The sequence below is a fragment of the Octopus bimaculoides genome, chromosome 1 (genome assembly GCF_046866305.1).
Source record: "Octopus bimaculoides isolate indiv1 chromosome 1, ASM4686630v1, whole genome shotgun sequence".
Lineage (NCBI taxonomy): Eukaryota > Metazoa > Mollusca > Cephalopoda > Octopoda > Octopodidae > Octopus > Octopus bimaculoides.
In genome coordinates, this window is record NC_142928.1 from 131,474,307 (window position 1) to 131,486,894 (window position 12,588).

General features: G+C 34.3%; 1 protein-coding gene across 4 annotated transcripts in view; it reads right to left on the minus strand.

Annotated features, from left to right (window-relative positions):
• Positions 1 to 12,588, minus strand: part of LOC106867718 (hepatocyte nuclear factor 4-gamma) — a 130,581-nt gene that overhangs the window by 42,547 nt on the left and 75,446 nt on the right. The window contains exon 2 of one of the 4 annotated variants that reach the window (XM_089358373.1): positions 3,959 to 4,151. The exons of the other annotated variants lie outside the window; for them this stretch is intronic. Within the exon in view, the coding sequence (XP_089214499.1) occupies positions 3,959 to 4,070 (112 nt within the window). The 5' untranslated portion in view covers positions 4,071 to 4,151. The remainder of the gene's footprint in view (positions 1 to 3,958; positions 4,152 to 12,588) is intronic. 4 annotated transcript variants of the gene reach the window in all.

Below are 12,588 nucleotides of genomic sequence, written 5' to 3' on the forward strand. Positions count from 1 at the left end.
TTTAAACTGGTTGATCATTATCTCTATTCTCTTGATTTGATCCCATCTGACTTATCTGCTCCCCAACATGCAAAAACACTTGGCTGCATCAATATCACAGTCATGATAATGTCATGTCTACTGTTGATGACTATTTTGACCAACATGATAAAGGCTTCTTCAGCAATGGAATCCAAACACTGCAACACCGATGGAAGAAGTGTGTGGGCTGCAAGGATACTATATTGAAAAATAAACCTCATTTAGTCATATTCCATGAAAGTATCTTGGTCAACCTATGAACTTTTCATATTTATCGATTACTTTCATCACCTCTATTGTATCCACCAATTCCTCACTCCTTCCTCACTAGCCACAATATCCAGGCCTTTGTTCCCAGAATGTTGACTGTCCTGAAATTCCCTTTCTGCATATCCTGCAGTTGTCTATTTGCAACAGTTTAGGTGGAACATTAACATCTGTCTTGTATGAGTCCATGCAAAGGTCATGGGCACAGCCTTTTCTCTTAACCAAACATAGGAAAAAAATGGGGTATGGTTTGAGGGAAATTTTATTGATATTTCTAGCAGGTCAAGTGACCACAGGGTAGTGGTCATAAACTTTCTTCCACCAAGTATCTATTTTTATTTAAATTTTTCTACAGACTTCACCAAGCTTTTGAAAGGTCTACCAACTCAATAAGCCAATTCTTAACAATAAGTTTGGTTTCTGCTTCATCTCTCAAATACAAAGATATATGCAACTGAATGTAACAGTAATTATATGTAACAGTAATTATAAAGCAGTCTTTTAAAATTTTGAACACATCTTATGGACCCCAAGTAGAGAACCACTGATTTAGGGGTTCTATTTTTGACTTGTAATCCCCACTACTGCAACATGTTCATAAGTGTTTTGTTAAAGATGACTGTTTCATTATACAAGGGAAACAATCCAACCCTTTCAGTTTCATTTACAGTATTATATTACACCTTGATTATTAAAGAAAATGTAAACTGACTATCCTTGTCAAATAAAGATACTAATGGGTAAGTTTCACAATGGACTTTGCTGATAACCAGTTATATGCTGTATGTCATAACAGGAATTTGGCATAACCCTTTAGCATTCAGATTTCTTTGTCAATGTATTGCTTATTTTCATTCAAATTGTTTTGAATTAATCATGCATTGTCTTCTAGCTTCAAGATTTCAATGACATGTTTGTATATTTTCAGAATGACTTTGTACGGTAGGTGTGATTCATGGGTTTGACAAATGTCTCAATACATTTGTTTAACCCATGTTTAACCTGATAAAAAAAAAAACTGATGTAAAAATTCATGGACTTAACTATAATTGTAATAAACTTAACAGATTTCTGTCAAGAAGACATCTAAAACTAACATGATGCCAATAAGTTGCCATTGTTTCCAGTCTTTAAAAGTAGTTTAAGTTTTCTAAGTCTAGAAACAGTTGAACAGGTAGCCTTGTGTAAACTGAATTGGTTATAAAATACTTAACCCTCCTACTACTACCAAAAGTCCACAGGAAAGACTCTTCATAAGCCAACATGGAAGCATCTTTGTAGTCACTCAACCTGCAGTCTTCATAATCAAGACAACAACTAATGCATGGAATTACTCACCAAAATATTCCAAACCTCTAACCCCTGGGTGTACTGTCTTCTTACTCTACTTTAGAGCTATGACATTAATCTCTGCTTCTCAGATCTGGTTGATCTTATACCACTTCCACTCAGGTACTTCCAATTCATTTACCTCTGCCTTTCTCATCCTCCATATTCTGACCTCTTCACAAATGTCACTAGCCATTTTGCCTAGTTCTTTTTATTCCCAGAACATCAACCTTTTGAAATATCTTCCCAACATTTGTTTTTCTTTTCTTTTTCATTTTTTTTTTTTAAATTTTTTTTCTCTGCTGTTACCTACATGCAACTGTTCAAGAGGAACATAAACTAGATTTATCTCGCTGGTCTCAGAAGGCCTATGAAGTTTGTGAAAACTGCTCCTTCTTCCAGACAAACCAATTAATTACAAAAAATTTGAAAGAAAGAGAAATAATGAGGAAAATATTGACAGAAATGGTTGAGTGTTAAACCAAATATCTTAGCATTGCGATATAAGTGTAATCCATAGCCCAGCTTGACATCACCATCTGGTACGACGGGTGCCTTTAGTGGAGTGTGTTCTGTTGCAAACTTTCAGGTCAGGTTTCTGGTTTGGTACTTTCCTCTTTCCCACCCACCAGTCTCAAAGGACCTTCCCTCCTGACTAAAAGAGTTAAGAAAAAAAAAATGAAATATTGTCATTTCATTCCTTTGTAGTCTGAATTCAAAATCTTACCAATCTTTTGCATGTAGCCTACCAAATGGTCAATAGACTCAGCATCAGAAATATACTGAGGTTGATTCTGTTGACCACATCTCATGCCTAAGGAAAATAAGTCAATATCCTCCCCCACCCCCACCACACACAGAGTTTCTGGTGGTTGTTGTTTAACCTCAGGTCTGCCATCATCAAGCAGGTCTATGATCAAAGGCATTCCATCCATGGCCACTTTAGAATTATGTAGGACTACGTTCATCACTGTCTTATTCTAAAGACAAAAGTGTGTGTTTTAAGGGAAATTTGGTTGCTAGTTCTAGCAGGTTAGCAATTACATATCTTTTAGTTTGTTACCTCAGTTCATCCAACCTTAAATTGTTTCTCTTTGAAACAACAGTTTCTTATTTATGAAATGCTTTGGAAATTTGACCCAACATAACATTAGTATAAACAACTTTTCCCAAAGACTAATAAGTATTCTTTAACTAGGTAAACTGAGACATATACAATCTGTTTTGTCTATGGAGAGGAAAAAATACTTTGGCGAGATTAACTCAAGATCCACAAGTTAACAGTATGCTGCCTCATCCTCTAAGCCATATCTAATTGTTATCAAATGGATACTAGTATGGCAGTGTGTCTTATATGTTCACTTTGCGACTACATGGTTCCATGTTAGAACTCGGTGGGTGACACATTCTCTAAGTGTCTTTTACTATAGCCGTAAGTTGACTAGTACTTTCTTGGTGGAATTTAGTAGTCGGAAACTGAGAAAGTTGAGTCATATGTGAGTGTCTGTCAGTCTGTTCTGAAATGCATCTGTTCAATCAGATGCTGGACATGAGACTAAACAACAACTGCAGATATGTGGGGACATGGAAGTACATGCATGGATACTTATTTTCTTTAGGTGTGAGCTGTAGTCAACAGCATCAATCTAAGTATAATACAGATGCTAGAAAACTAATGACATTCCTCTGTCAGTCTCACCATCAGAAGTTTTGTGAACTAGTGATTGACCCATCGGAAACCAATGATGTGATTTTACACAAATTGTTATGTAAATATAATAAAATTAGAATAAACTAATGTGTCATTCATCACTTAGAATAATAAAACAAATGACTTTTTACATAAGCATAAGATTGAAAGTTATGTAAGAGGAAGAGGGGACAATAACTTAATCAACTGAATCTGCTACTTATCAGCCTACATGTGTGACTACAAAAAAATAGGTGTTGATCATCATCATCATGTTGATGGCAGTGGTATTTGAACTTAGAACAAGACTAAATGCTACACAGCATTTGATGATACTATAGTTTCTGTGTTAAATTAGGAAATAAATACTCAAGTATATTATGATTAGATGGGAAGGATCAACAAGACAAATGACTAATTGTCATCATTTGAGGAAAATGTATTCAGAGACAAAGAGGAACAAACCATACAAAACATATTTAACTATAAAAGGGAAATTTCGAAAGCAAATCTCAAAACTATGAAATTTATGTAAGGAATTGTTCAACAGTGAAATTTATGCAAGAAATGGCTTAGCAGTGAAATTTATGGAAGAAACAGTTTAACAATGAAATTTATGTAAGGAGTGGACTTAAGTAAGGAATAGCTTACCAACAAAGAAGATATCAGCAGGAAGCTTACCCAACCATGATTTCTTTGGATGAAGATTTAAATGCTGCAGACATTCTATTGATACAGAGGGCAGTTCTTCAGTTGAATTCATAAGTTATTGTTCCTTCTTTTTGTAGTGTTATTTTTGTTGTTTTATTTTGGTAGTTACTGTTGTTTTATTTTGGTACTGTTACTGTTGTTTAGTAGTAGATGTTGTCGAAGGAGGGGGGATAAAGTTAGATTATTTAAAAAAAACAAAACAAAAAAAAAAACAGAGTTTTGAGAGATATAGATGGTGTCGGGATTAACAGGATGATTGAATGATAGTTATCATTTTAGAAAGCATTTTCCTGGCAGGAGCCAATCACATTTTCAGAACACAGTCAAATACTGATAACCTACTACATATTAACTGAAGTTAACCAATCATTTAAATAAAAATAACACAGCTGAAAAAAGCATCTTTCTTCTGTTAGTACTTCAACTCCATCAAACTGGAAATGATATTTTCTTATATTTTCCTCCATTTAAAGAAAGAAAGCAGAAATGATTAAATTATCCATAACAACATATTTCTACTTAAAGGAAGAAACATCAAGCCTGATGTATAAACATATACTGTCAGGTGTTTTGCTTAAATTAACAGAGTATCTTAAGGTTCAATGATCATTGTTGATTATAAAGCTGATAGGAACAGTTTATTAAGAGGAAAGGTTATAGCTTTCAAACATTAATTTCTTGTGTTTTACATATATTGATTTCTTACATTGCCATAAGGGCATAAATATTTAAAAGAGAATCAATCAAGAGTCAATCAAATTGACTCTTCAGTATATTTTACTGGTATAGTAAGACAACAGGGTAAGGTTGTTAGTAGGAGAGGTTAGGAAGTGAAAGGAATAGGGTGAGATACAGTAACCGAATAAGTTAAAAGAAGTTAAAAACAAGAAAAGGTGAAATTTATTTTTGTTATATAGAAAAAATTAGAAACTCAAAAAAAATTACATAAAGGAAAGTTTAAGAAGCCCAACAAAACTTTCTCTAGGACAATTCACAAACTCACAAAACATCTCAAAAGTTTTGAAGTCATGACATTTTAAAGTGTCAAAAGTTTCAGAGGCTTCAAAAAGGTAATGGATGCTTATATGAGAGAGAGAGAGAGAGATAGAGAGAGAGAGAGAGATAGAGAGAGAAATAGACAGACAAGTAGGTAGGTAGATTGATAGATGGATAGCTAGAAAGAAAGAAAGAAAGACAGACAGAAAGGAAGAAAGAAAAAGAGAAAGAAAGAGAGAAAGAAAAAAGAAAGAACCTACATTTGGCGTGTAATCTGTGGATAACCTTATTGCTGGTTGTTAGGTTTAATCACATGTGCTTTCAGATCAAAGATCCTTTATCAGATGTTCGTTTTGCCTTTTTGTTCCAATGGTGGTCATTTCTGTTGTCAGTTAAAAGCTCTGGAAGAAGTAGATGTACTTCTAGCTATCAAGCTCACTCTGGCAGTTAAGATGCTGGGCACTTTCTTCCTAATGAAGTATACTTCCATGATCCCAAGGTTGACTGCATCTGTCCCCTTCACCAGTATATGGGTGGAGAAATCCCCACCACATTGTCAGTGGTGTTGGAACATGATGCTGAGATTTTTTTGGAGATTTTATGAATTATTCCAGAGAAATTTTTTTTAGGATTTTTTAAACTTTAAAATATTTTCTTTAAGTGATTTTTTGAAATTCTTTAAAATTTTATATATATATATATATATATATATATATATATATATATATATATATAAATAAAATAGAGATGTGTGTGTAATCGCTTATCACGTGAAAATGGCTTCACTATTTACTTCCATACTTGTGATGCAGGAATAATTTGACCTTGGATAATATATATATAAAATTCACCTTTTGACTTGTTTTTAACTTTTAACCTGAAATTCCTAGTTGTACCTTACAATTTCCATAAGAGTGAAATCCCTTAACCTGAGGTAGCTGTAATGTCAAAGATACCTGTATATATGAAATCTATATTCTAAAAGGTATTTGTTTCAGAATTTTAATTGGCTATCATCATAACAGTTCTTGCATAGTGAGCAACAAAAAGATCATAGGCTTTGTACAATAGAGGACTCAAAATACTTCTAGCAAAAAAAAGATAACATAATTGGAGAGGTAAACGTGTTATATACTGGAGGGATAAACATTTCAAATCATTCTACTTTTATTGTAATAACATCAGGTAAATTGATAGATTGCAATTAGCTAGACAGGAATAATTTATCAATGAAATGAAAGCATTTCCTATATTAACATCTCAATTACTGGAATGTAAATAATTGGATAATAAGATTTTGCTTTTTAGATCTAAGTATAAACAATCACACGTTTTGTTTAATTTTCTACATGAACTCTGCAAATCACAAAACCTGGGATTCATAACACATGACACAAATACAACGACACAAATGGCAATTCACACCAACTTCTAAACACAAATACAGATTTATTTATATGGCAATCAGTTGGGACACCTTGCATAACTTTTACAAATCATAATATTTATTGCTTATTTACAGTTCATACAACATTTTCATGAAACTAATTGAGCCATCGTATTTAGAAATATTTTACAGGTTTCATTGTTTATGTTTGATTACTTTGAATATTGATCTTTTGTGTGTCCAATTTCTAATTTTTGCAGACAATATCACTTTTATACTTTTTTTGGTATGTGAGTAGAACTCATGTCTAGAAACCTTGTGGCATACTTAGATTGTTGAAAAAAATTCAGTAATAGGGCCCATCCAATGGATCCTCCTATCTACCACATATTACTAATATTTTATTTAAACAATCCAAGGGAAATAACCCATACCACCTTCAGTTTTTAGCGAAGCAATCAATATTTGATTCTCACAATCAGCCGACCTAATTCTGCATTTCACTACTCAGTTTTGAACTGCTAAACATTATTATTGCATATCCTTGATTTGAATCTTAAACCTTAAAGACTTCATTCATACATTTCTATACATACTTTTTTGAATGCCCCTTACTCTAATAATTCTGCATTTTTACAGTTACACTTTTTCCATGACAGTAAATAAATGTTTTATTCCACAATATACTTCTAGTGGCTTCATGCAGGCGTAGCATGGATTCGATCCTCGATTGCCAAATTTCACTTAACACTTCAACAGTGTTTTTCTCATGGTAAAACAATAGTTTTTCTGTGAATGACAACAGTTATACATTTCCCAGATGCCTTCACTAAGCAGAATAATGTCTTTGTCACTTGACCCTTGTAACCTCTTCTCGGCCACCAGGGGTTGGAATGGAGGTAACAGACCTCCAACGAAATCAATTGTTCTCAACAATATGTCTATCCTTCTGGCTGCTTTTCCATACTTATAAAAACAAGAACTTCATAAGCTAAAGGCAGTTACTGAGAGCGACCATCAGTGAGTGTGAACGTTATTATTGCACTTTCTTCATTTCATTCTTAAACATTAAACACTTCATTCATATATTTATATACATATATACTACATTTATATATTACCTTTAATAAATTAGCTTTCATAAAGTTCACCTTTAAAATGCCATGATAAGTCAGAGTACTTTCTCGTCAACCTCCAACAATCTCTCCCTCCTCCAGCTGACAGTTTTTTGTACTTTTTCACAATGGAAAATACACCTTTTGTGGCAGTTATAATGAAATTGCTTTCTTATATCGGAGTAATAAGGTGTTTCAATAGAACATCTTTACCACCAGGAATTACCAGGTACACCAGCAAGTATATATATATATAACAGAATACAGGGTTTAGTTCACTGGTGATCTAAATGAATAGATACACTGGGTAAGTGCTGAAATGGATTATCAGGGTTCTAAGCTCATAACTGAGATGGGCACTGTAGATCCATTTTAGGTTTCTGATTTATACACACACACACACACACACACATACATACACACACACATTAAGATAAAACTTACTTGGAAAAGGCGTTCGATCATATAATAATATAAATATATAGATATATGCATATATCCATACATATATGTACATACCTACATCTATAAGTATACATACATGCATATATGGGTACAGGACATAAAAAAAAAGTTTAACACAATGAGAAATGAAAACATAAAAACGAAAACAGAAAACAAACTTTTTTCTAACAACGAAAAGAACAAACAGAGAAATGAGACATATATTGTTCTAACGTCCTGTACCCTGATATGGATTTATATACACATGTAGATGAAAGTATATACATATATGTGTGTATACATGCATATATATTTTTTGTATTATTACATCATTGAACGCACACGTCCATTTTGCAAGTAAGACTGTACTTTATTCTGACGTGACTATCTATCCATCTATCTATCTGTCTTCCTCTATCTTTCTATCTATCCCTCTATCTACCTATCTATCTTTCTTCTTACCCATCTCCCCGTCTCGCTCTGCTTCTTTCTGTTATTCTAACTTCTACTTCACTGCTATACACTCCTGTTTCTTCCTCCTTGTTCCACTTCCTCCCTCCACCATCCTCTCTGCTCTCGTGTGACCTGTGGTCAACTTTCTTTTCACTCCAGCCGCTGTGAAGGCAAGACGAACTACTAGCGTTCTACATCAGATTCGCATTTGGCCGTATGGCTTTTTTATGTTGTTTTCACTGACCAATTTTTCCTGTCTTGGTTTACGTTTGCCACCTTGGAATCCTCTGTTTAGTTGGTTGATCCACTACTCAGGAAGAGACTATTCTAGAGTACGTCCTGCCTTATCTTCGAAACGTCGAGTTGGAATTATTCATCAGCTGCCTCTATTCTAAGTGGCTTTCTGTTTTCCTATGTGTTCGTTCCGTTGTCTGTAGTTCATTGTTCTAACGTCCTGTACCCTGATATGCATTTATATACACATGTAGATGAAAGTATATACATATATGTGTGTATACATGCATATATATTTTTTGTATTATATATATATATATATATATATATATATATATATATTTATATATATATATGTGTGTGTGATTTCTTTTAGTGTAAGGCAGGAAATAAGGAAATATATGAAAATACCTTCAATTTGAACATTAGTTATTTTATGAGAAATTCATATTGCTTTAAGTCTAAGACAACAAACCTGACTGGAGGAGTTTCTGCCTGGCACTCAATTTACTAGAAATATCAATTATATCTTTATATCGTATCCTAGGAGAGACACATAGCATAGTTTAATTCTAGATATACTATTCCAGGAAAAAAAGGAAAAAAAAATAATAATAATATGATCACAGCTGGAATGTCTTTCCTCAGAAGTCTGCTAGACTAAATATATTATATGATTATTATGAAACTGATGCACTGCCTGTTGTACTAAGCTGTAAATAGTAACCTAGAGAAGCCTACAAGAAATGTGACAAAGGTTTTAATTGCTTAATAGAGGTTTATCAAAAGGTTAGAAATTAGAACTAAGAGGCAACAACACCATTGTATCCTGTGTTGAAGAACAAATATGAGGATGAAAAATTTTCAGTGCAATCTTAATAATTGAATGAACCATGAGATATTAATTCTATTCTTGATCGGTGGAATAAGGGTTGATATATATATTTTTTTCAAAGCCAATCTAAAATATTGGGTCATCCCATAAATGATGTGGTTTTTTTATACTTCTTTTTTTTTTCAAAATTAAGATAAAGTTCTTTTTTTAATCTAAAATATACTCTCCTTCATTTTCTTCAATGCTCTTCCATCTATCTGGCAGACTTGCAAGGCTCCTCATCCAAAATTCACTTGTCCATGATGAAAAATACTCCTCCAGTACTCTTCTGACCTTGTCTGCAGAATTCATACTTTTTCTGTCGAAATGATTTTGAAGACTAAATGATAATCAGACGGGGCAATGTCTGGCAAATATGGTGGATGGAATATCATTTCCCATTCAAACTGCTCCAGCCTTTGGAATATCATCCTTGCTGTATGTGGCCAGACATTATCCTGATGGAAGAACGCCTTTCGTCTTGAAACTAAAGATGGTCGTTTTTCTTCTAGTGCTGACTGGAATGACTGGTTGAATGACCAAATCCAAGCTTCTCTGCTAGTTTCTCAACAGTTACAATGGGATTTTGTTCCACCAGTGCTTGCAGGACATCCTCGTTGAGGTAGTTCCATATTCCTCAAAACACGGGAACTCCCAAACCAGGGCCCCACTGCCAGATGCCATTTAGAGTCATACCCATGTATAAGAAAGGAAAATCTATATAGAGCCAACACAGAGACGAAAGGACACTGGCACTGGTGGAAAAAATTGAAAGGAGTCAAATGTAGGGTACAGAAAACTCTTTTAGTCTTGTTCGCAACAAGACAACCACTCTAGTGTTGGTGTTGCAATAAAATGTACTTGCTGTGAAGTGGTTGGCGATTAGAAAGGACATCCAGTCATAGAAACCTTACAAAAAAAAAAGGGAAGTATGAAAGGGACATGGTCCCTAACCTGTCTAGGATGGCAGTAACACTGAATAAGAACCATCTCCGACTCAGACCATAGTGACCTGTCCAATCTATGCCAGTATGAAAATAAGCTGATGATGATATACAAGTCAATTGCTGTCATAATTTGATAAAAGGGGGAGAGGGAGGGAGAGGGAGGGAGAGAGAGAGAGAAATAAATAAAGATAGAAAGGAAGAAAGAAAGGCATAATTATCACATTAAAAGTAAATATGTGCTATACTGAATATTTAAGTTAGTTTGGGGGGTGTCTCTGGCAATCGTGTGTGACATTAGATAGAAAGTAGAATAGCAAACACTTAAGATAAAATACTGATATCTGAACAGTTTATCCACCTCATCAAAAGTTTCATTGTACTGGTAATGAGAAAATATAATTACCAAAGTCTACAATCACAGATAATGGAAATTAATAATGTTGATAAGTAAAATTAATAATGTTGATAACAGGTATTTTGCATACAAAATATCAGGTCTAAACATATAAATTCTACAAGTAATTTTGCAAAATATATCTTGTTTGTTGTTTATCTTTTTTTTTTAAATTTTTTTTTTTTTTACCCATTTCACATTTCTTTCAATAAATCGAGTCCCATAACATGTTGAGCTGTAGGGGGTGCTAATTGGAGACTTACAGCTTTATGTGATGTTATCTAGAGGAGTGGTCCCCAACCTTTTTGTCACCATGGACTGGTTTCATGCAAGAAAATTTTTCCACAGACCAGGGTACCATGCACATAACAAAATATAATAAAGACCATAATCATCATCAACATTTAATGTCCATTTCCCATGCTAGCATAGGTTGCATGGCTTGACAGGAACTGGCAATGCCAGGGGCTACATCAGATTCCATCAGATTTCTATGGCTGGATGCCCTTCCTAAGGGCAGCTGTATATAATTTAATTATTACATATGTAATACATGTACAATGAAAAAACACTCCCACAGACTGTGACAGTCAATGAAATAGAAATAAAATTTTAAAATTTATTTTTTCTGTGTGGTCTGGTACCAAATATTCCATGGCCCAGTACTTGTCTGTGGCACAGTGGTTAGGGATCCTGATCTAAGAAATGTCAGCCTGACAGAAGCCATCTTACCAAATAAACATTTAGTCATCTTTTGAGTTCAAATTCTTCTATGGATGAATGGATAAGGTAGTCAACTAGTTTGTTCTTACCTCAGTTCAACTCCTTTATTGTTGTTGTTTAATCTCAGATCAACCCTGATTGAGTAAATCTAAGGAGAAGGGGTTTCCAGTTGTCATCATTGTCACTTTTCCATGCTTGCACAGGTTGGATGGAATTTGAAGAGGTAGAGTTTCTATGGTTGGATGCACTTCCTGTCACCAACCCTCACCTACTTCTGAGAGAGGTAATAATTCCCTATGACCAGTCATGTTTTTATGGAAGATTGGAAATGAAGAACACCACTTGCATGTAAGTGACACTTATTTATAACTATCATGCAATATCGAGGCAAGAAGACAGTACTGGCAGTCCATTAGTTACAACAAGGTGTTCCAGTTGATCCATTCAACAGAAGGGCCTACTAGTGAAATTAACATGCAAGTGGCCAAGCACTCCATGGACATACATACACTTAATGTAGCTCTCAGGGAGATTCAACATGATACCGAATGTGACAAGGCTGGCTCTTTGAAATACAGGTACTACTCATTTTTGCTAGATGAGTGGACTGGAACAACATGAAATAAGATGTCTTGCTCAAGAGCAAAACGCATTGCCAGGAATCAAACTTACAACCTTACGATCCTGAGCTGAATGCCCTAACCACTAAGTTGCATGCCTTTAATAGGAGACAGTAAGACACACAAGATGAGCTTTTAGTTTCTGCCTACCAAACACACACACAAGGCTTTGGTCAGCCTGGGGCTATAGAAGACACTTGCCATAGGTGCCATGTAGTGGAACACATATACACACATCTTTAATAAAAGGCAAGAGATATATCCACTAGTGGTGAGGAGAAATATATACACACGTCATGTAATTCACCACTGCGTGTATGTGTGTGCGTGTGTGATAGTTATTAGTGACAGAAGGTGTATTAAAACCTAAAGGTCTTTATATC